This window comes from Chanos chanos, chromosome 8 (genome assembly GCF_902362185.1).
Source record: "Chanos chanos chromosome 8, fChaCha1.1, whole genome shotgun sequence".
Lineage (NCBI taxonomy): Eukaryota > Metazoa > Chordata > Actinopteri > Gonorynchiformes > Chanidae > Chanos > Chanos chanos.
In genome coordinates this window covers 5,053,952-5,077,208 of record NC_044502.1, presented here as the reverse complement: position 1 = coordinate 5,077,208, position 23,257 = coordinate 5,053,952, and the positions used below count along the sequence as shown (strand labels likewise).

General features: G+C 44.9%; 1 protein-coding gene across 1 annotated transcript in view; it reads left to right on the top strand.

The window, feature by feature from the left end:
• Nucleotides 1–12,949: 12,949 nt before the first annotated feature.
• The window catches only part of sema5bb (sema domain, seven thrombospondin repeats (type 1 and type 1-like), transmembrane domain (TM) and short cytoplasmic domain, (semaphorin) 5Bb), a 48,683-nt gene continuing 38,375 nt past the window's right edge, over nt 12,950–23,257 (top strand). Inside the window, exons 1-2 of the mRNA XM_030781796.1 lie at nt 12,950–13,127; nt 19,652–19,786. Coding sequence (XP_030637656.1) covers nt 12,950–13,127; nt 19,652–19,786 — 313 coding nt within the window. The remainder of the gene's footprint in view (nt 13,128–19,651; nt 19,787–23,257) is intronic.

The window sequence follows — 23,257 nt, the reverse complement described above, 5'->3', positions numbered from 1 at the left end:
ACTGCCCTCTTTCTCTGTGCTAAAGCTCGGATGTCCGTCATCACTCGTTCCATTCAAACTGAAACGCCTCTGCCATTTTTACAACTCGTTCACTCACGTTTGGCTTTAGCAAAATGTGATCCTCAGCATCTCAGAAACTTCTGGAAAATCCCCAACCTAGGAGCCACAGAGCATAAAATCTGATTCTAATCAAAACTCTGATTTAAAGCCCCCCCCCCCCCCCCCCCCCCCTTGATCTGTTAGTCCAAACTCTTCAGTTACACATTTCGGCCCTGAAAAAAAAAAAAAAAGTCTGATAGCGTGTCATATATTTGCTACGGAGCTTTCGTTTCAGCCGTCAAACCTGTAATAATAACTGTTCTCTATCCAGATAAACAGACGGCGGTGTGAATGCAAACACAATTCTCCGTGAGTCGTCTACCTCTGCTGAGGTTCAAGGCGTGAAAACAAATTGTGACTGATCCTCGGGGAATATTTAATAAGACTAAGAACCTGCTCTGTCAGCAGATTTCTTTTAATTTAATTTTATCAGGCATCGCACGCCTTCATAAACATTCTCCTTCAGAATCAAAACAGAAGGCGCTTGTTTGAAGGATTTTTTCTTTTCTTTTTTTTTTTTTTTTACAGCGAGGTTGGCAGGTGTGGTATCTTGAATCACCAATTGGATTTGCCAAGTGAAATGTTTTAGTTCGAATGAGCGTCCCAAAAGTAGATTGCTTTTGTTAAGAAGACAAGTAATGGATAACTCACGTGCCAAGGTCAATATTACCCTCAACTAGTCTCTTTTCACCCCCGCAGCTTTTTGACCGTTTTTTCACACTTAACCAATAGCCTATAATCTGACAGAGAGCTGGCCTACCTAATTATACTAGGTTAATGTGGAGTTGTCTAATTCACAATAATTAGATATGTTTGTACTTAAGACGGTACACACGAAAGAACACATATCCTATTGTTTGTTTTAGATCGTTATTATGCATATAGGATAACACAGGCATAAAGTTTGGTGTTACTTGGCACTGTTATTTGTGTTGCTGTATTTGGTACCCAGAATATGATAGCGGGCGACATCAAGATCACCGTGAATGGGGGTGTCCACGTTTCACCAATGCCATCGAATAACACTTTTTCTTAGAGCTTATCAACAACCTTAAAAAGCTCATGAGGTTATCAAAAACACACCATTCAATTTCAAATCGCGACAGATTTTCTATTAATCTTCGTTTAGACTGCTCGCGGAATTAACATCCTAACCCCCCGAATTCTCCCCCCTCGTACCAGGTTGAGTTGTTATTGTCCCGGTAGCAGGCGGTGCTGTCGGAGAGGGCGCGAGCGGACAGTCAACTGCAGGAGTTTTGCGAGCAGTAACACTTGCAATCCTTACACAGCCCGAACCACTTCGCTCTCGAGTTACGGAGAAGGCTATTACCCTCTCCATCTGACAATACTGCTTCTCTTAGAAAAACGGATGAGAGCAACCGTGAAATAAGGTAAGATGGCTTTGAATGTAAATTTTCACCTGCTTTCAAAATATGAAAACCCCTTTGAAATTTGGACGCATTCCTAAGGACCTTTAAAAGTTTGCAGAATTGTGATAACGGTAAGATTAACGGTAAATATTAACGGTAAATAGTTTGAAATCTGATATACACGTTAGACCATTGCTAAGCAACGCATGCACATGGGTTTAATTTGCTGATTTAAATAGACATTGACTGAAATTTTAACTGACACCCTTGCAGTATTCCTTTACGGAGAGCACACAACGACCTGTTTCTTGCAAGGTTTTACGGCAGAGAACTGATTAGTAGCGTTTTATTTTTCTGTGGCTCGTGGAATTAAATGTTTGGTGTATTCTCGTCTTTCCTTCTATTTCACAAACTGACGTGTTGTACTTGTTTTGCAGTGGCATGCTCGTTTCTCAGTCTATTCATGCGCTGGGCTGATTTGCATGCTGTTCGCTGTCGAACGGACAGATAAAGCGCAGACATTTAGCAGTCAACTTTCGATGTTAGATCATAGAGTACCTCTAGAGGGCAGCAGTGCGCCCATTGCGTAGACACTCTTGTTCAGGGGGATTGCGCCATTCTCTATAGGCAGCGTACTGAGCAAAGCTGGACCAGGCAGAGTTGCAGTTGTCAGCGGCGTTTTTGCTGGTTTAGCATATACTGTAATGTGCGGTAACCACCAAAGTTTAAGGTGATAGCTACATATTACGAAAAAAGTCCAAATCTTAACCGTGTTATATTTTGACTGGTTTGATGAGCATCTCTCCTTTGCATTTAAGCCTGTCATTTTAGTTCTAGTTTGCACAGACATTGTGTGATCTCACCATCCTGTCGCTTTGCGTGTTAAGACGCTTGTCAATGCTTGAAGTTTTCCTTGCACCTGCGCCAGCACCAGCATGCGCGCAGCAACGGCGCTGTCTCGTCAAGTTTTCAGCAGTTTATTGTGACTGTGTTAGGCTTCGGTATCAGATTCCGCTTAACATCAGTTGCTCTCTTTACTACCGATTGTGTCAAGCCTGTTTATCCACTATTCCGAGCACGTATTTTTCCCATCTGTCTGATACTGATAAAACTGTTTATTTTACCTGCCTTAGAATCCGTTTAAGCACTTTATTGTATGGGGTACCGAAGATGACAAAATTATATTATTTTTTCCAGTCTGTCAACATTTACCCCGTGTAAGCGAAAAATGAGAGAATCGTGCTCGCCCCTTTATTACTTCTGTCACATTTCTAAACGGTTATTAAATGTGAAATGACGAATTTGTTAAATGTGAAAAATATTCACACAATTGTTAAATGATTAACACATTTTAAATCTTGGGAAACTTCCCAGATATTTATTTAATAACAGTTCCACAAATTTGTAATATGCAAAAAGCGCTGCATTTATTAAATGTTAAAAACATCTCACGCATTGAATAAAAGTTGGAATACATGTCACACATCTATTGAGAGTTGAAAACTTTTCATACATTTATTTACTTGTTGATGTAAAGGCTGAAAATTCACCCTTGATCTTCAAACAAACAACATTTAAGTGAGAAATTAAAAGGTGACTCATAGGAAAAAGAATTAAAAACAGAAAACTTTAATACCTTCGTTGCATAAGTATGTGTGCCTTTTACACTGGGTCTTGTAACTTCTGATTAAAGCATTTCAAAACATCTTACAAAGATTATTTGAACTTGCCTGAAATCAACCAAGATGATTCTGATTTGAATCAGGAACAGATGATTCGTAAAAATGAGCTGCTTTTGAAAGGTTTTTCCCTGAAAGTTTCACGGTTGAGCCGCGCAGAAATTACCCTTGTCCACAAAGAGACATCAAAAGCTCTTTGAGATCTTATTGTATAAAATAACGATAATAATAAAATTTATATTTTAATAAGAGGGTATTAAAAAAATACATTGAAGGTATTCATCACGTCACGGAACACTGTCAAGACCATCAGTTAGAACTACGGGATCCGTGGGAGCATGTGGAAATGCAAACTTTAGGACAAGCCTCCAAAGTTGATGAACGGGCGATGAGAGAGCTCAACGGGGGAGGGTTTCAAAACACCCAACGACAACTTTTGAAGGAGCTGCTGGAATTTACGGCGGTCAGCGGCCGTTCCCTGCGTATTACAACCGTTTCTCCTGCGCCCCCCCACCCCCCCCTCCCCCTCCCCCTCCCCCCGCACGAGTCTTGAGCCGGCCGGGGGTAGGGCGGCAAGGCCAAAGCCGCGGTTCAGAAGAAAGAACGTCCAGGCCCATCTCAAAGCTCGCGAAAAAAGTTAGATTCAGAACCGTGTGGGAAAATGTTGTATGGTTTGATGGGACCAAGGTGGTGTTTTTTTGGTGGCGATTCCAAAAAGAATCTGATTGGCGTAAAGCCAACCCAGCTCATCGCCCAGGGGAAGACGATGCCAACTGTAAAGTATGGCAGGGACAGCATCTTCTCCCTGGGGCTGCTTTTCTTCAGCTCAGACAAAGGGCTCTGGTTAAGATAGAGGGACGGAAAATGAATGGCTCTGAAGTACCAAGATATTTTGGCACAAAACCCCGTTGGCTTCTGCCAGAGAGCCGAAATTAAAGAAGAATTTCGTCTTTCAGCGCGACAGTGATCCAAAACACACACAGCTTAGCTGAGCGGAGGGATGGATCAAGAAAATGGATCGATGTCCCGGAACGGCCCGGCCAGAGTCCAGACCTCAGTCCTGCTGAAAATTTTTAGTCTGACCTTCGGGCGGTTGTTCACACGAGATCACTGACGAGTTAGCTGAAAGTCAGCTCCACTCCAAATGAGAATGTGTGTTAAGTTGGGTCCTGGTGTGTTCAGTTCATAGAGATCAATCTAAAGAGACTGTGTGTTAAGTTGAGTCCTGGTGTGTTCAGTTCATAGAGACCAATCTAAAGAGACTGTGTGTTAAGTTGGATCCTGGTGTGTTAAATTGAGTCCTGGTGCGTTAAGTTGATAGAGACCAATCTAAAGAGACTGTGCGTTAAGTTGAGTCCTGATGTGTTCAGTTCATAGAGACCAATCCAAAGAGACTCACAGCTGTAATCAAAGCAAAATACTAGTCTTCCACAAAGCGTTAGTTACAGGGCATGCACACGAACTCGGCTAAGGCACTGCAGGTATTTTATTTTTAATTGTTTCTCCCAGAAGTCACTCCCGTATTTTTCACTTAAATATCGCTTGTCCCGAGATCTTACCGAAGGTGTAAAAGGTCTGGCATTATTTGTCTTGATTTCAGGCTTTACATCAACAAAATCCGAAATTTCAGTAAGGGCGTGTAGACATTTGATATCCACTGTATATGTGTCTATTTTTTTAGTCATGTGTGGCACCCCACATTACTGTGGCTTAGTCTTCAAACCTTTCACAGATATGCGGTATATTTACGTCTGCATAGAGAGGTGTTAGGTTCCATTCACTATTACTGCAAGGGTGTAGCCTTAAGCATTTCATTTCACAATGTCATCAGGAAAAAATCATTCTCGCTTGATTCGGTTTACTCTTAAACGAAGTCATTTGCAACTTAACAGCTTAGATATGAAATGAAACTCCTCTGTTGATTGATTGCCTTTGAAAACTCGTTGGTAAGGATGGAGAGGGCGAGGGAGAGGATGGATTTGCACGTAACTCATATCGATCGGTTTAGAACTTTGTTTATTTTCCGATCTTAGGCCCTACAAACGTTTTCTCGCGACTGTTCGATAAACCTCAGCACTCCTCCTCTCACGTGCTCGCATGCACGCGCGCACAATCTCACACACACACACACACACACACGTACAAGTCTCCTCCATTCTCGTATTCTGTGTCGTCTCTGATTAGATCGGAGTTTCACTGATGGAGTCACTCCTCCGCAGGCGGAGAAAAATCCTCCCATCAGAAAACCTCATCCATGCCCTGAATGGGAAAATACAGTCACACACACCTCTGTTCCCCCCAGTCTAAAAGCAATGGTCTGTTCCCTGGGCCTTCTCCTTGTCTGTTAATACCTACTGCTGATGTTCACTTTTATGTCACAAACATAAAAAAAAAAAAAAAGATCCCGTTTAACAGCCACACAGTTTCCCTCAGGGTACATTTCCACGTAGCCTCACCTAGAATCTCAACCTGGGTCTGTTTAACTGACCCCGTGGGTTTGGACTTCATTTTGTTACAGCGAGCAAAAAAAAAAAAAAAAAAAAAAAAAAAAAAAGGTCCACCTGAAGGCATTAATAGTCATACGATCGATACACACTGTCTGAAACCTGATGTCCCGGTGTTTTCCCGGCGTGGCTGCGGATGTTGCTTTTCATATGCTGAACAGCCCCCTCTGCGCTCACGGCTTATGAACGGACGAGAGCTCTCGTCAGCTGTCAATGTCGAGGTGGGGTGGGGTGGGGTGATGGGGGGTGGGGATGCCGGAAAGATCCGGAGTGATGCTCCTGGAGATGAAGTGTTGAAATCAACAGGCGGGATTAAATCGTCCTGAGGAATTTCATCCCTACGATCCCTGCAATTATTCTGTCCGGCGGTGACTTTTTGGAAGGCTCATCTAAAATTGATAAAAGCGCATTCTTTAAGTCTGTCATATGAATTATTGCCAGGAAATGAACAGAGCTAATTAAAATTTTATAGGGGATGGAAACTGCCCAGTAGAGCAGGCAATATTGAGAGTCCAAAAACAGAGTGGCAGAGGATGAAAAGGGTTTACTGAGAGATACCAGTTTGGTTTGTGTCGTCACGGATGGCAGGACACTGGGGACTGAGGGATAATTCATAAGGGGAAAACATTTTGAATAAAGTTGAAATTCTGATCCTCTTCAACAGATGAATACACTTCTGCACTTAGAGACTCATGATACAGAAATACCTTCACCTTCACAGGAATATTGTCAAGTAACAAATGTGAGGTTTTTCATTTCATTTTACCCAAGTATGTACAATGGCAAAGTTGTCTGTGAGGTTATCAGACCAGTACGTAAGAGAAAACACCCAGATGTGACATCGAGGGGGTCCTATAACCAAATATGTATCCAGGTATGCCGCTAGAAATTTTGGGCCCCTGTGAAAGAATATAATATTGGGGCCTCCAAACCTTAATAGTGTTATTAGTAGTGTTCTGCGAGGGCCCCTTATCGGTGCTGGGCCCCTGGAATCGTCCTAACCCCCCAACCCCCCCACCACCTTACAGCACCCCTGTATGTATCACATTCACAATTCTAGCTTTAAACATAAACGCGGGTGTATTAATCGAGCACAGAAGAATAGTGTTACACACGAGACGTCGACGGGCGCGGTCCCTGTATCGTTCTTGCCTGCCGAGGTCCTTTCAGCGATCCTATTGGCCCAGCCCGTGTGAAATGCGATATGACGGAGACGTTGGATTTCTGTCGGCTCGATTAGCTGACCCCCAGGCGTGACCCGCCAGCCTCGTTCTGTCAGCGCCCTCTCTCTCCGCCCCCCGTCTTCTCACGTCAGACGACCGTCAAAGCGGAGACGGCGCACAATCCGAGAGCGCCAATCGAAAAATTACACCTAGCAGGTATATATGTATGTATCAACACAAGGACACTCCGACGGATTGCTGCCCCCCCCCCCACCCCCCACCCTCGCCGTATCGATTTTTTTTCTCCACAACAGCAGGGTGTTTGAAAGATGACTGAAATGCAGGATAAAATGGGATTCGTTAAATGAAGTTCATTTAACCCACACTAAGCCCGAGTTTTGTGAAGTTGTTAGAAGAGTAAGACATCCTGGCTCTTCAGTGATGTGAATTACTGCCTGAGGCCACATTGTGTTTGCCAGAGGGTGAAATATGACTGCGTTGTTAAGCAATGGCTTTGTCCTGTTTCGCAACCATTTTAAACCAGAAGGGGCTGTTTCTTTCTTTCTTTCTTTTTTCTTTTTTGGTTGTTGTTTTTATGATGGATGGAAAACTCATCGTGAACACCGGATGGAACTCACAGAGAGAGAGAACAAGAGAGAGAGAGAGAACAAGAGAGAGAGAGGGGGGAGAGGGAGAGAGAGAAAGAGAGAGAGAGAGAGATTTTTACCTTTTCTCCACAACACCACTCTCAGCCTCTCAGCCAGTCTTAGATTGTTACACGAATAAAAACAAATTAAAAAGAAAAAAAACTCTACACGATCCGCACTTGTTTTGGCTGAAAGAAACCAAAGGGGAAAATATGCCCTCTAAGGACTTATTAAAGTTTCAGGGGTAAAACTGTAAAGCATGGGTGTCGTTGGAACGGGGGCGGGGGACCTGTTGAGATGTTGTTTACTGAAGCTCCTGAGCACATAGCCAGATGCGCTCAGCATCTCTCACCGAACATTTTAAGATGTTTACAGGCCATCAGACATGCACGCACCGACCGTTCTGTTTTAAAACGCCGTCCGTGAATGTCGGGCCGGTCCAAAACTTTCAGGGAGATCTTAGAGAGAGTGTAAAAAGTTTGATTTTATTTATTTATTCATTTATTTATTTATTTGCACTCACTTCTCCGTCAGACAGTGATTGATTTCAGGGGGTGGAGCAAAGGGGCTCGGAGGATGATCTGGTGGTCAAACTCTGACAAGTAATCTTACTTTAATCTGGTAGTCCCGGAGTGAGTGTATCATAAAGGAATGAAGTTTCAATCTCAAGAGGAACGAGAGAGAGAGAAAGAGAGAGCGAGAGAGAGAGAGACAGAGAGAGAGAGAGTGGGGATGACAGTCTCTTAGAACCCAGAAATCTCCCAGCATTCCCTCTGTGTTATGTCATCATCACTTAGACAACTTGATTTAAAAAAAAAAAAAGTTGATACCGTGATCATCTTCCACATATTTATCTCTGGTGTGATGGGTACATTTCTATCAGACCAGCAAGAATTCAGTTCAAAGCCTAAAAAAACCCCCCAAAAAAACCAAAGGCTAGGTCAGAACCAGCGCACAGCTGCCCAGGAAAGATCTCACACTCAGTCAGACCTACAGTTCGGCGTTTCAGAGTTTACTGCCTGCGGCCAGGAAGAGCTTTTGCGGCGACTACACGTGTGTTAGACCAGCAGAGGTCTGTTGTTCGTAGGCTGAAAGAACGCAGCTCTCTTCAGACTTAGAAGCTCGGCCTAGAAAGTAAAATTGCGGTACGTCAAACCGAGCTTCGGATTTTTACGGCTCGCGGTCGGGAAGCGGAGAGGAGAACGCGGGGGGAGAGTGATTGATGGATGGATGGATGGATGGATGGATGGAGACACCTGTGTGAGGAGGTCGCGGTTGCGTCTCGCTAGCTGGTCCGTGTTTGAAAGAGGGAAAAAAAAAAAAAGCAAATGAAAAGACCTATGAAAGTCTCCCGGCAGGAGGTTCGGGGTAACACTGCGTGGCTTGTGTGAGTCGAACAAGTCAAGCTAAAGGTCTGAAAATTTAAAGCAAATAATTTCTGTTTCCAATGCACCCCCACCCCCCGGTGAGGTGGCGCGCTCTTATTGGAAAGCAACGCAACGGACAAGCGGACCATTGACGGCCTCTCCTAAGGAAGAAGTGTTGTGTTTAAGGGGATTTCACCGGAGCACCCCCCCCACCCACACCCCACCCCACCCATCTACATACACTGTCCCAGGGGGGAACGCTGTACTCTGTGGCTGGTTCAGAGGAACAAGCAAGTCATTTTTCGGGAAGGGCAAGGCGTTTCCCATAGACTAAAATGACAAGGTCAGCTCCGCTCTGTCCCTCAGAGGCTCTGGTTTCCAGTGCCAGTAATCCAGTCTACTCTTAATGGGGCCGTATCAGATTAGAGTCGACCCTTCTCTCTTCTCTCCGTGAATGGACGGACAGCCGGTCCGCCGTAAAGGCCTACTGCGGGATTTCTCGGGCTTTGTCACCGGAGAACACGGAACGTAGTGTAACACCAGTGTGCCACTGGAAACCAACCCAACTGTGTCATTACTGTGTTGACCAAGACAGGGTCTCTCTCTCTCTCTCTCTCTCTTTGTGTGTGTGTGTGTGTGTGAGTGTGTGTGGGAGTGACCAGGGTGCTATGCGAGCGTAATTAATCCCTCTGATCCTCAGTGTGGGTTTTCTATTAGACAGACGCTAATTGTAGAGAATGAGTCCTGTAGCACAAACCAGTCCACTGTTTGTACTACAAGTCAATGGGCCTTTGAAAGTCTGGTCTCCTCTACTCCATGTCTCAGTTTTAAATGCATTGTTAAATCCATTTAATGTGATCAATGTGTTGCATGTATCATTTTGTCTGAATCTCATTTACCCGATTCAGTAGTTTTGTGTCTTCTCCTATGTGGGGGTATATTTGATCTTCTAACAGTGATCGTTGTGAGTGGTGTCAGATCTAACTCTAACGTTATAGTGGTGGTTGCCATGGGTGATATTGGATCTAACTGTAACCTTATGATGTTAATTGCCATGGGAGATGTCAGATCTAATTGTAACCTAATAATGGTGGTTGCCATGGGGGATGTCAGATCTAACCCTAAACCAATGGGTGATGGGGTTTGATTGAGGTCAGTGATCAACCTGGTGAAGATTTGATTTCTACCAACTTTTTAATACTGAAAGTAACCAGCCCAGTGTCAGCATATCAGTTCTGTTTTCTGATGTTGTTTTGTTTTGTTTTCGGTTAAAGATACATATCTATACTGAAAGTGTGTGTGTGTGTGTGTGCGTGTGTGAATGTGAACGAGTGTGTTCTTTGAGGGCACTTCCACAAAATGAGTCTCGTTCCATTAGAAAGAAGTGAGTGATGTTGGTGGTGCCAGTACAGATGTCTTAATGGGAGCTCTGGGAATGCACACTGCTGGGATCCTTAAAACCAGCACCTTCAAAAAAAAAAAGAAGAAGAAAGAAAGAAAGGAAGATAGAAAGAAAAGGGAAAAAAAGAGCACTGAGCAGATCAGCAGATGAGCCAGCGCATGACGAGCCATCCATCTGTTTTTACGAAGGGGGGTGGGGGGGGGGGGGGGGGGGGCGAGAGACAGACGAAGCTCCTTACATGTCACGAAACGTCACATCCCCAGCCAAGCTTGTAAAAGTACACACTGTATCTATCATGTAGGCAAAACCCCCGAAAGCCTTCAGCTCTCTCTCCTCTCCAGTCCCAAGATTTCTCCATGTATCTCATGAGTACTTTAAAAAAATAGCCCTTAGGGTATAAAACAGGAAATGTGTCAGTGAAACTTGATAAATTAGTCCGTTACAAGAAACAAGGGGTTTGAGTGAAGCAAAAAAAAAAAAAAAAAATTAGCTACAGTTTGTACCAGTGCCTTGCTGAGGTTTAATATCGCTGAGAATGAAAGGCACATCTGCTGTGTAATGAGAGTGTTATATCATATTTATACTGATCTGCAGTAGCACAGTTATTAGTCTATTTCTTCATGCTGTGTTGAAATTTAATGTTCAGTAAGACATCTGGTGAGGGACACCAGCTCCTATACCTCAGGGACAGAATGGTTGGCAGCACACACACACACACACACACGCATACACACACATACACACACATACACACACACTTCCAAACTCTTTGGTACAGAGTCCTTCCCTGTGGATTTTGCGGAGAGGAATTTTCCCCTTTCCTACTTGTCCGCTTTGATTCCCAGATCTCTCCGGCTCGTTCCGCTGGCGGCTTCAGGGTCACCCCGCGAGGCAAAGGGGATTGTCTGTAACAATATATTTAAACCACTGAAGGACTGATTGAGATAACTGAAAAGGAGCGCAGGCTTGTTCTTCGACGCGGATCGCCCCCCAACCCCCCCCCCCCCCAAGTCACGCTGGTGATAGGATAGTCTGTCGAGTGTGGCTAAGGAAGATGAATAGTGGTGTTTCTGATGGTTTTAAAGGTTAGCAAAATGCCAAAACACGAGAAGCATTTGTCTCCTACACTCCGCCGCACACAGGAGACACTCTCTGTGCCTGTCGTTCTCTGTGTGTGTGTGTGTGTGTGTGTGTGTGTGTTTTCCCACGACTTGATGTATGATTTATGCGCCCTCTTAATTGATATCATGTTTATGGTGACCCCGAAGGTCACTCCGGGATCTCCTGCTCTTTTCACCTGTCAGCTTTTTTTTTTTTTTTTTCTTTCCCCCTTTGAGAACCGAACATCTAATCTCGCCGCTCGGGGTTTAAATGACTGTCAGACACGCCGCCACGTGTAATTGTTCAATCGATACAGCTCGCTGGCGGCGTGTCCTGTCACCTTGCGGTGGTCGTCTGACAGGCAGCAGCGGTGATGTCACTTGTTAGGGCGCTGGCTCGTTACGGCGAAGGTTTTCTCAGCTCAAAAATTCTCTTGCGAAACGTAAAAAAAACCTAAAAAAAAACCCCGCTGCGGCTTATTAACGTTTCGATACATTTTTGAAATTCTAAATTCTAAAGCACTGTGAGCGCCACAGTTTTGAATGAAGGTTTGTGAGCGAACGGTATTTTCGTTAGGGTCGATTTAAGATTAAGACGCGAGTGATAAGATGCAGACAGACCACTGAAGCGATGGTGATTTTTTTTTTTTTTCCTTTTTTATCTTTTGCCCTTTCTTCACTTTTCTTTTTCGGATTCGTCACTGGTGAAACACAGCGGCCCCATCGCAGCTTGTGAATAGATCAGCGGATTTTCGCTCTCTCTCTCTGATGTTTGTCCAAAAGGGAAAGTTTTTATCTTCTCAGTTCTCTCTCTCTCTCTCTCTCTCTCTTCTTCTCCCTCCTCTCCCAGAGGCGTTACAGTGTGCTGTTGTGTAGTTTCTGCACAAGCATCTATTGGCATCTCGGAGGAATTCTGCTCTCTCCTCGGCGCTGTTATGCTAAACTCTCTCAGACCCTTGAACCTGGTCCACCTTGAGAGCTACAGCCTTCCATAAATCATTAGAGCTTTCTTCTCTTCTGTTTTGTTTTGGTTGGTTTCTCCCTCTCTCTCGCTCTCTCTCTCTGTCTCTCTCTCTCTCTCTCTCTCTCTGTCTCTCTGTGGGAGAGGAAACGTAACAACCAGCCTGTCTCCCAGTAACACCTCCACAAACAGACAAACAAAACAAAAAAACCCCCACAGGGTTAGCATTCATCAGAAGCCAAACACGGCTCCCAGTTCAGACACGCACCCTTGCACGGATGCATTCTGACGAGAAATGGCCAATGATCGGCCACTTTCACCATCCTTTTTTATTAAAACTCGTGAAAGAGAGCCCAAGTCTTCCTGGACGCAAAGAGGCATAATGAGACGCCTGGCCGACATTAAGGCCGGATCGACCGGCTGCTCGGGTGGCGCTCCAGAAAAGCCACTGGCTCACCTCAACCGGGGTTCAAGACCCGCTGGCCGTTCTTCCGGCTTCGCCGGGCGTTCACGGGAGCGCAACTGGCAGCGTTGGCGGGTGTTTGGAACCCGGCGCTCGGATTATCTTCCTCCCGCCGCAACAGCGGCTCCCCCTCGGCGGGTCAGGGCACCGCGCCAGTGTTGGGAGAACCCGGGGAGCGTGGCGTGAACCACCAGATGCGTTATGGCTTCCTGGCAACGTCCCCTGCAACCTGGCGACGGGAAGTGATCGTTGCCTCCACATGTGTCGGAGGAGACGTGTGGTTGTCTACACACTCCCCAGCCCGCGTGGGAAATTGGCTAGTACACAGGGAACAGAAGAAATACATCGTGATCGGCTATGACCACCACACTGGCCCGAAAAGGGGGATACAACCCCTTTCAAAAAAAAAAAAAAAAAAAAGCAATTAAAGCCAGATCAAATTCTGGATCAGTTGACTTATAATCTTATAATGCATTTAGGAGCTTGCCGGGGAAATCCGACTCTAAACATGGAACTTCTCTGTACAGAACAACCCTCTTGTGTTCATGAATACTGAAAGCCTTGTTATGCTGTCTTTACCGTGACTGCTTTGGTCGTGGAGTCCTTTAAATATTAATTTACCTGACATTTTAAAATCTTAGCTCATACTTTTTTTAAAAATCCTAGCTCACAAAACAACTATTTGTTTTGTGTGACATTTAAACCGTGTGAGTCATCGCTCAGTGAAAATTTGGGCCTTGTGGTAAAATAGCGTAACTTAACAATGTTGTTTGTTTTTTTTTTTAAATGGACTAGCTTGTCCTCGATTAATGTTCTTTTAAAAGCTTGGACCACCGTCTCGCTCCGAACGTCACCGCTCCTGAAAGCTGAAAACCCGGCTGGACCCGAACCTGAGTACGGAACAGGGACGACTTCCAGATCCCCCCCCGTCCGCTCGCAGCCAGGAGAAGGGAGGAGAGAGATAAACGAGAGAAAAGTGACAGAGATAAACAGGAAAGGTTGGAAACGTGACAGAAGGAAAGAGTCAGAGAGACATTTTAAAAAGGTCCGTAGCGGAGGAGCAGAGAGAGGACACTAGAATACTGGTGTGCTGGGCCAGAAGACCGTCAGCGCGTCTTCTTATGAAAGAACTCTGACCTAAATTTAGGTTTCGCTTCACTCTCACGACTGATCTCATGTGTTCCGCTGCGAAACGGTGCTCCCCGGGTCTGTTTTTCAGTTCTCTCTGTCATCGGTTCAAGCAATGACTTATCGTATTGGCGGCCAATCATACGCGAGTCGATCGCGCCCAAGCCCCCGGGGAATGGACCCCCGCCCCGAGAGAGAGCTTGAAAACAAGGCTAATTAACATCAGACAGCCCTCCTCAGCTCTCCTCTCCACTTCAGTAATTTCTCACGCTGCGTTTTTTTTTTTCTTTTCTCTCTTTCCGTCTCATCTCATCTCGTTTGGAAAGTTGAATCTCGTTCCTTAAAAGGAATCCTCTTGGCCGACAAATCTCGGCCGTCCTCGGGGGGACCGGCCCGAGCAGATCCGGACAGATCCAGACAGGTTGAGAGCGGATATTGGATGGGTTTGTTGAAATTGGAAGAAGGAACGCTTGGACATCTCTCTATAAAAACGACTTTTCAAGTAACGAGGATCAGAGGAGGGGTTTAGCACCCAGGAAAATTTGGAATTAACCCCTCAAACACTTGGAATGCGCTCAGTGACCTCCAGAAGCACTGCCGAGATTTTGAAACAGAATCTCAAATGAACCCAAACGATTCTTTAAAACATTTTGAAATACACTGTGGCAAAAACTCAGAACTTAATGTGAAATGTTCCTCTACTTTCTCCTCCCCAGCCAAACCACAATCGACACTCCGTCCAGACTTCAGTCACCAGTTTATCTAGACATAGTTTGTAAATGACCTTCATCTTAGTTTGAACACATCCTGTAAAATATCTCTAACACTTTTGGATGAGGGGTTTGTCACTACCTCTAATGGTTTTTTGATTAAATGTTGGGATTTTTAATGGGGTTTTTTTTCTTTTTTTCCTCCAAAGACTGTCATTTTCTCTCATGACAGAAAATACACTCGAAACTACAGTGTTTTACTGTGCTAATCAGCACGGCAACATCCAGAGTTCATGTCTAAAAACGTCAAATGAGTCATGAAAACGAAAAAAGGAAAAACCCGGAACGAAGCAGCGTCTTTTACTTCTGATCCCGAAGAGAAGATCCAAAGCTGGTTTTGCCTGGCCAGTCCCACTTTCATATAGCATCAAAATGTAAACGGCAAAACAGAATCAGTAAATGTCGGTCTGAAAACTTATGTTCACAATACCATTACAAGGAGGCAATTGTCAAAATAGGCCAGTATGTCAAGGAGAATTAACTGCCCTCTTCAGTTCGTGTTGTACTCACTTAATTACTCTTGTGAGTCAGCGAGTGAAGTGATGGGTTTTTTTTTTTTTTTCGTTTTTTTTTTTAAGTTTTCTAAATGAAGCCAGTTACTGGCAGACATGTAGAAAAAAAAAATCGCATACACAAGTCGTGTCTGTTGCTGTACGCACAAAGTTGTTTTTTTTTTTTAATATATTCCCAATTAATTTTTGTTTTTATTTTTACTTGAGTGGAGAACAAGCGTGGTATTCATGGCCCTAACCAAAGCGGTAAACGTGTTGAGGTTTCTTCACCTAAATAACTCGCCAGGCAAATCCTGGAGCAGGCTGTTAAAAGCATTTCAGTGTCTGCGTTAACCCTACTTCTCTCACCTCAGTCTCCTCTCTGCTCCAATCCCGGACTCTTTATGCTAATTACCCCTATGGCTCAGCCAATCATTTTCTCTGGTGGGCGTGGCTCTTGTGTTTTTCTTTTCCGTGACTGACCAAACAAAAGACTGACCCACATCCTCTACAGTAAAAACATGTCTGTGTATGAACACTGTATCTAGAACATTCTACAGTTCACCCCAACCCAATGTACCGTTTTATTGGATGATTAAATACGTAAGAACTGTTGGGCTTTATTAAGTAAATGTAACAGGTTCATAAATTATTTTCATAGAGCTTTACCACATATTTTCAAATGTCAGATGTTTAGGGAAATATGACATAGGGAAATATTTAGATGCAAATATAGCATCTTTTTGGAAACTGGGCACCGTGTGTGTGTGTGTGTGTGTGTGTGTGTGTGTGTGTGTGTGTGTGTGATTGGTTGGGGTGGAGGGGGGTCTGTTTAGAATAGCCTTTTGTTTGCTGTTTATTTGCGGTTGATTGTTCTCTGTAGTCCAGTTCATCCTCACATGGTTCTATCAGTGATGGCAATGAGATTTGGAAGCTGGTCCTGAGAGGGAAAGCATTTCTAGTCTAACCATTTCTTTCTCAGTAGAGAAAAATCCAAACCACAAACCACAACCTGCTTGCATTTATAACCCCTCAACTGCTTATCTGCTGTCAAAATTAGATGAATGAATGGATGGATGGATGGATGGATGGATAGATGGATGAAAAGCATTCTGTAATTTGACTGGTGCATTTCATTGATTCACGGAGGGATTCATTTATTTTTAATCCCAGAACCAACATGGATTTTTTTTCAAATCAATTTAAGCATCACCAGAGAGTGGGTGTTCATCTGTGAGCGCGTACATTTCTGAGTGTGTGTGTGTGCGCGTGCGAGCGCAAGCGTGCGCGTCTGTGTGTGTCTGTGTGTGTCTGGGAAGAAAGTAACAAAGAGGTTGGATCACATAGTTCACTAAAAGCCACAGCAAATGTCGCCAGAGAAACAGAGTCGAGCTTCTCCAGCACTGCTGCTGCACATTTAGCAAATGAGCAGGCAAAAGTTCTTCAGATCGAGAAAGAGAGAGAGAGAGCGATAGAGAGAGAGAGAGAGACAGAGAGAGACAAAATCAACACATATGTAATGTGTATAAGTGAGAGTGCAGCAGACAACTGGAGGATTGTTTGTTTAACCCTTGCTGGTTGGTCTGGTCCAGTCTGTTCCGTTTTTTTTTTTTTTTTTTTTTTTCCTGGATTCTTCTCCCGTCAGCGCTGAGGACCACAGAGAGCCTAAGAGAGCAGTAGCACTCCACTACCCCCCTCTTCCAAACCTCCCCGGTCGCCCCGAACCTCTCCATCATGTCAGCTCTCAGAAAGCAGCCTGATTTGGTTTGTCTGAATAGTCCTTACCCCCAACCATCCCCACCCCTGCCACCCCCCCCCTCCCCCAACCCCCTCCACTTCTCCACTCATTCATTCCGAAAGTTAACAGTTTGTTTTTCACAAGCCTGAACGCCTCACAGCACACATCACCAACCCCCCCTCATAAACCGACTCCCACCTCACACACCCAACCCCCCCCCCCCTTTCTTTATGCTGGGCACAACCAGTCAGTGAGTGAGTAGATGAGTAAAATATTCTTTCTGTCTGTCTGTCTCTCTCTCTCTCTCTCTCTCTCTCTCTCTCTCTCTCTCTCCCTCCCTCCCTCCTCTCTCTCTCTCTCCCCCTCTCCCCCTCTCCTTGTTTTGGATGTGGTACAGTAGGACCTGATATCTGTTGGACGCTGGCGTGTGGAATGACAGCAGAGTGACACTACACTGGTAAGTGACTGCCTTCTCCTCTCTCACTCTCATCTGTTCAAACACTCCCTCCTTTCACGGGGGAAAAAGGTGTCCACCATCTGCCTGCCTGTGTGTGCGTATGTGCGTGTTAGTTCTTGTTTTCTCTTTGTCTCTCGAGCTTACCTTTATTTCATTTGGGATCCCTGCTCTCGTTCTCTCTCTCTCTCTCTCTCTCTCTCTCTGTTCTGTTTCCTTCTCTTTCTCTCTCTTTTTTACTCTCTCTTGTCCCTGAATCCTGTTGCTCAATTTAAAATTCCTCTCTTTTTTTCCTCACTCTGCCCCCTGTCTCTCTCTCTTGCTCTCTCTTTCTCTCTCTCTCTCTCTCTCTCTCTCTCTCTCTCCATCTCTGTAGGTATTCTAATTAACATCCCAGCGGTCATCTCCAGTCCATCCCTATTGTGTGTATGATTCTCTTTGTTCTCTCCGTCTGTGGCTCTGCCCTGCGAATGTGTGTGTGTATGTGTCTCTGCGTGTGCGTGTGCGTGTGTGTGCGCGTGTATGTGTGTGTGTGTGTGTATGTGTGTGTGTGCATGTGTGTCTGTGTGCGTGTGTGTCTGTGTGTGTGTGTCTGTCGGTCTGTCTGTGTTCACGGATAGAATCGATCAACATTGGTTTTGATTCATTGTACACATAAAAATATTCTGCTCCTGATTTCTTTGTTGGCCACCCCTCTCTGTATGCTCAGTCATTCACACGCACACACACACACACGCACACACACACACACACGCACACACACACTCTCTCTCTCTCTCTCTCTCCCTCTCTCACTTTCAAAGTGAATTGTACAGAGGATGTTTTGGTGGGAGTCTGTGAGAACTTGGTCCCTGCTGTTAATATATTACAAGCAGCCTTTCTTCATTACCAAACTACTCTTGGTGCTGGGGTCGCGTTAAACGTTTACAAGCCGGGTTCAGGTCTTTTAGTTATGGGCTTTTGGAGCCTACACAAAACAGGCAATATCCTCTGTCTTTCTTTTTTTTTTTTTTTTTAACTTTTTAAGTAGCGCACTTTAAAGCTAATGTGCTGTTTTACAATGCAGGCAGTTTATTGTCGTTGCTTTAAAAAGCTACTGAATAATGTTTCTCACTGAGTCAGTGACAAAGTTTGGTTGATGAATTGACCATAAATCATGCAATGCTGTACAAGGCCTTTTATTTATGGTATAAGTCAGTTGTGCCAAGCATCGCAAGCCTTGGACTTGTTTTGTTTTGGGGTTTTTTTCCGTAAGTACCACTGCGAGATTTCGACTGCTTGACGTTCTCGTTAGATTAGTCGACTGCCTGTCTTGTTTTTTTTTTTTCTTCTGAGTTCATATTCCTTCACATTTCTCTACAGAACGAGAAGAAAATTTGAATTAAGTAGCCATTGATATTTCCTGTAAATGTCAGCTTGGATGGGTTTTTTTTTTTTTTTTCCCCTGGACCCTGAAAGGTTCGCTCTCCTGTGACACAGTAGTTCGTTGATATTTCATAGAAATACTTTTGCTCAACAGCCGCTGCTGGCTGGCCAAACTGACACCTTTTCCTTGTTTCACACACGAGAAGGAGCGAGACACAATGCCTGTCACACCAAACGCGACACAATGCCTGTCACGCCAAAAGCCGTCTGTGTATACTTTAAAGAAACACGCTTAACTCAAGTCAGTGTAACTTGTTCAGTGTAACTCGCTGTTAGGTTCACTCTTTACAGGGGTCTCGTTTAGTAGACAGGTCGAGCATTATGTTTAGACACGTTTACGTTACTTTTTTGGTTTTGTTAGTGCTAAAATTTAAATTCTGCCATTGGAGTAAACACACAAATACGCATATAGATATACACAGACACACACACACACACACACACATACACACACACAGACCGAGAGGGAGAGAGAGAGAGAGAGAGTGTATTTGCGTGAAGTCTGCCTATTTCAGCTGAATTGAATCTCGCTCTTTTAATCCTGGGGACATTTCTTCTCACACGATCTGAGCGATCTTACCGATCCTTTGATACGCGGGGGGGGGGGGGCAGAGGGTGACAGATGAAGTTGGTAACGGGTAGATACAAATTTCCCGTTCGTTCTCTTCTTCGACGCTTTCTTCTCGGACAACGGCGGAGTCACTAACGTAGCGGAAAAAACAAAAAAAAGAAACAAGTGAAGTATGAAAGGGGCGGGGGGGGGGGGGGGTGTATGTGTGGGGGGAATAAACCAAAAAGGTATCTTAAACGTGAATAGCGTGGAGATAGAGGCGATGAAGATGGCTGTTGTTTGCGTGGCTGTTTAAGATTCCGCCGCGTCTCCCGGTCAGGCCACACTAGCGCGGTTAGCTTTGGCAGACGAGCGCGCCGGTTCATTGTGGCACTTCAGTGCGTCTCTAAGCCCTCGCGCTCAACAGACTCCTTTCACGTGCTAAAGAGGGCGGCCGCTAGCGGATACTTGGCAGGTCAGACACAGGAGGCATTCAGGCGGCGAAAGGAAGGATCCGGACACACACACACGCACACGCACGCGCACGCATACATTCTAACACACACACACACACAAAAAGATACACTTGCAACCGAAAAAAGCGAACGTCTGATGAACTGACTAGACGTGCTGCTCACGTAGGCTGGAGGGGTGCTTCTGTCGACTGTGTTATTCAGATATGAATCTCTCTCTCTCTCCCTCTCTCTCTCTCTCTCTCTCTCTCTCTCTCTCTCTCTCTCTCTCTCCCTCTCTCTGTGTTCCTGGTGTATAGATTGAATAGTTTCTCTGGTCCTTTGGCTGGCGAGCGGGGCAGACTGTTCAGTTGTCTGTTGCAGCAGAACTGTGAATGGGGACAGAGTTCATTTGGAGCCAGTGTTTTGAGGAAGAGGGGTACTGTTGTGTGACCCTTTTTTGTGCTAAAAGGAATTTGGGGAGACTAGATGGGGGGCATGGGGGGCATGGGGGGGGGGCTCAGGGGACTCTCTCCAGCCTGGGACTTGCTGTTCCTCTCAGAACTGTTTCGGTGGGATAGTACAAATGTAGGTGGGGTTCATGTCAGTGAGAGTCTTATAGTCTTTGCTTATAATTTTCTTAAATGTCAATTCGATGGTCATTGATGTGATGTTCCATTCTCTAAGCATATGCTATCTGACATAGGTTCTACTGGCATTTCTAAAACATGAAGATGACCAGCTATTGATTCTGTAGACTCTGACTAAGACGTGTGTGTGTGTGGTGACCTGTCTACAATGTGGGCAGAGTTCACAAGGTGTGCAATATGACTGACGATGTGCATTAAGTGTGTGTGTGTGTCTGTGTGTGTGTGTATCTTTGATGGTATATCTATGGGTTTGAATCAGTTTGTGTGTGTGTGTGTGTGTGTATCTTCGACGGTATATTAATGGGTTTGAATGAGTTTGTGTGTGTGTGTGTGAGAGAGAGAGAGAGAGAGAGAGAGACTGAGAGAGTGAGGGGCCCAGAGTCTTTAGTTAAAGATTGTGAGAGTTAAAGGGTGACCTCTACCATCCCTCTGCCCCGTCACTCCTCAGTATCCAGTTTCATCTGGTTTAGATTGATGGTAAACTAACCCTACCTGAGTACTTTTATGGATTTAATACCATGCCTGCATGCCCACCTGGTCCTTATCACCCCCTTCCCTCTCACACTCTCTCTCTCTCCCTCTCTCTCTCTTTTTCTCTCTCTGAGAGATTAAATGAAACACAGACAGGCGGAGTGTAGCTTAATGCAGTCCCCTGTCTGTAAAGTTTATGCAGTTCTAAGGGGAAACTGAGCACCCCCCCCCCCCCCCCCATCTCAGTGTCTCTCAAGTCATCTCTAATGGATTAGCATTTAGCCTAGCGTTTATATCAGTGTGTTTACACTCCACAGACAAGGGATTAGTTGTCTTTTAATAATGAGCTTAGAAGACGCTGATGAAAGCCTTAGAGATTGTGACCGGACCTCATCTCTCTTTCTCTTTCTCTTTCTCTCTCTCTCTCTCTCTCTCTCTCTCTTATCTCTCTCTTTTTTCTGTCTCTATCATGTGCTTGCACTTAAAGAACGGAGTTCGTAAGATCTTCTATCTGTGCTGGCAGACAAGCTTTCACACATACATACACACACGCGCGCGCGCACACACACAAACACACACACACACACACAGACACGTAGCAGCTGAGCTGAGTTCACGGGGTGCTTGTGCGTCGCTCCCTAAATCCTGTCTGAACACGGGGCTCCTAGGGAACTGTGGGAAATCCAGGCGCCCCGCGTAGGAGCTCTCAGCCGGGCTCCTAATCCCACGCTGAGGCCCCTTAATCCCCCAACCCAGATTAGAGGGGGGGCTGCCAGGCCGCCAGCTAATTACAGAACGGAGCTCGGAAACTCCAAACACCACCTGTGTGGAGAGGGACAGAGTCCTGCATCAGAAGATGTGTCATCCTGAAGGTCAAAGCCTTGATTGTTGAAGGTCAAAGCCTTGATTACAGAGATTAGAACTGTTCTCTCTCAAACTTTGAATATTTCAACACTAGATCTCTTTGGAGGTATGAGAGGAAAGGAGAGGAGAGGAGAGAAAGTGGAGTAAGGAAACTTTGAGGCGGTTGAGGGGAGAAAATGAGAGAGGGAGACAAAAGCGGAGAAGAATACAGAGTGGCAAAAGAGGGAGATAGGAGGATGACTGATAGACAGACGAAGAGAGTGATGAAGAGGGGGAAAAAAAGAAGAGGCAGACAGTTATCAAATTTGCTGCCGTCGGTATGGCTGGAGGTCAAACTTCTTCAACAGAGAGTCTCTTTCCCTTCAGAAAGACGGAGAAGCCAGATTCCAAATCTGGTTCTCTTTACGAGGATGGAAACAGATACACCCACTCTGTCAGTATATTACACAGAGAAAGCCTGTGTGTCAGAACAACTGGCTTGAAAAAAAGAACTTTGTTTGCCTTTTGTTGGACTATATGGTTGTTTGCACTAATGCAGTTGGGTCAGAATCCTCAGAGTGTTTGGTAAGACACAGTAGGAGTTTCTGGTGTTTTGGATCATGCTGGTCTTCAGGGAGGGAGAGAGGGAGAGAGAGAGAGTGCATACGGTATCTTACTTTCTAAAAGAATCAATATTTGATGTTTTATTTCTGCTGGGGTTTTTTTTTATTTTATTTTGGTTTGTTTTGTTTTCTGGAATTGACCGCTTTCATCTGAGGAGGCAATCATTGCTGAGGCCAGAGGGTGAACTCTGAAATTCAGCCTTTGCGAAGAAAATTCACGTCGCAGCCGACTAACTAACGAACGAACTAACTAACGCCAATCTGTAGCCATTACATAACCAAAAGAAAAAGGGCACAGAAAACTTCATTATCTCCTCTCTAAGAGAAACAAGGAAAGACTAGGACTGAAACATCACAGTAACTTACGAAGCTTTTTACACACACCCGTAAAAGAGCAAAGCAAACACCATTAAATGTCTGCGCGGAAGACGGACAACAGATTCCATAAATTCCATAAAAACTCCATATGTTTTAGCAACACCGCTTTCCCGGACCCGGTGGGGAGGCGTGAGTTCAGCCCTGTTTCCCTTTACGGTTTCGCCGGTTCTTCAAAGGAGCTAACGGTCTCGAAAAGAGCCTGAACCGTTCCCCCACGTCGTAATTAGTCGCTAAACGAAAACTTTATCCCAAGAGCCGCCGTCAACCGCGCACCTTCCGGAATGAACTCGGACAGTCCCGTTCCACACCATTAGCTGTTTCAGGGGTTTCTCGACAGATCCCAAATGTCCCATGAGGTTTGCTTTGATTAATATGAATGAGATGTGTCAGGTAGGTGTACCTGTCGGAAAATGGATATCGTTATGAAATGAATAAATGTAGAAGTCAATATGAAAATGAACACTTGTGTTGAGTTGCACTTTGATATGGATTTTGACATAGTGTGAACATTGTCTGATGTCGCAATAAT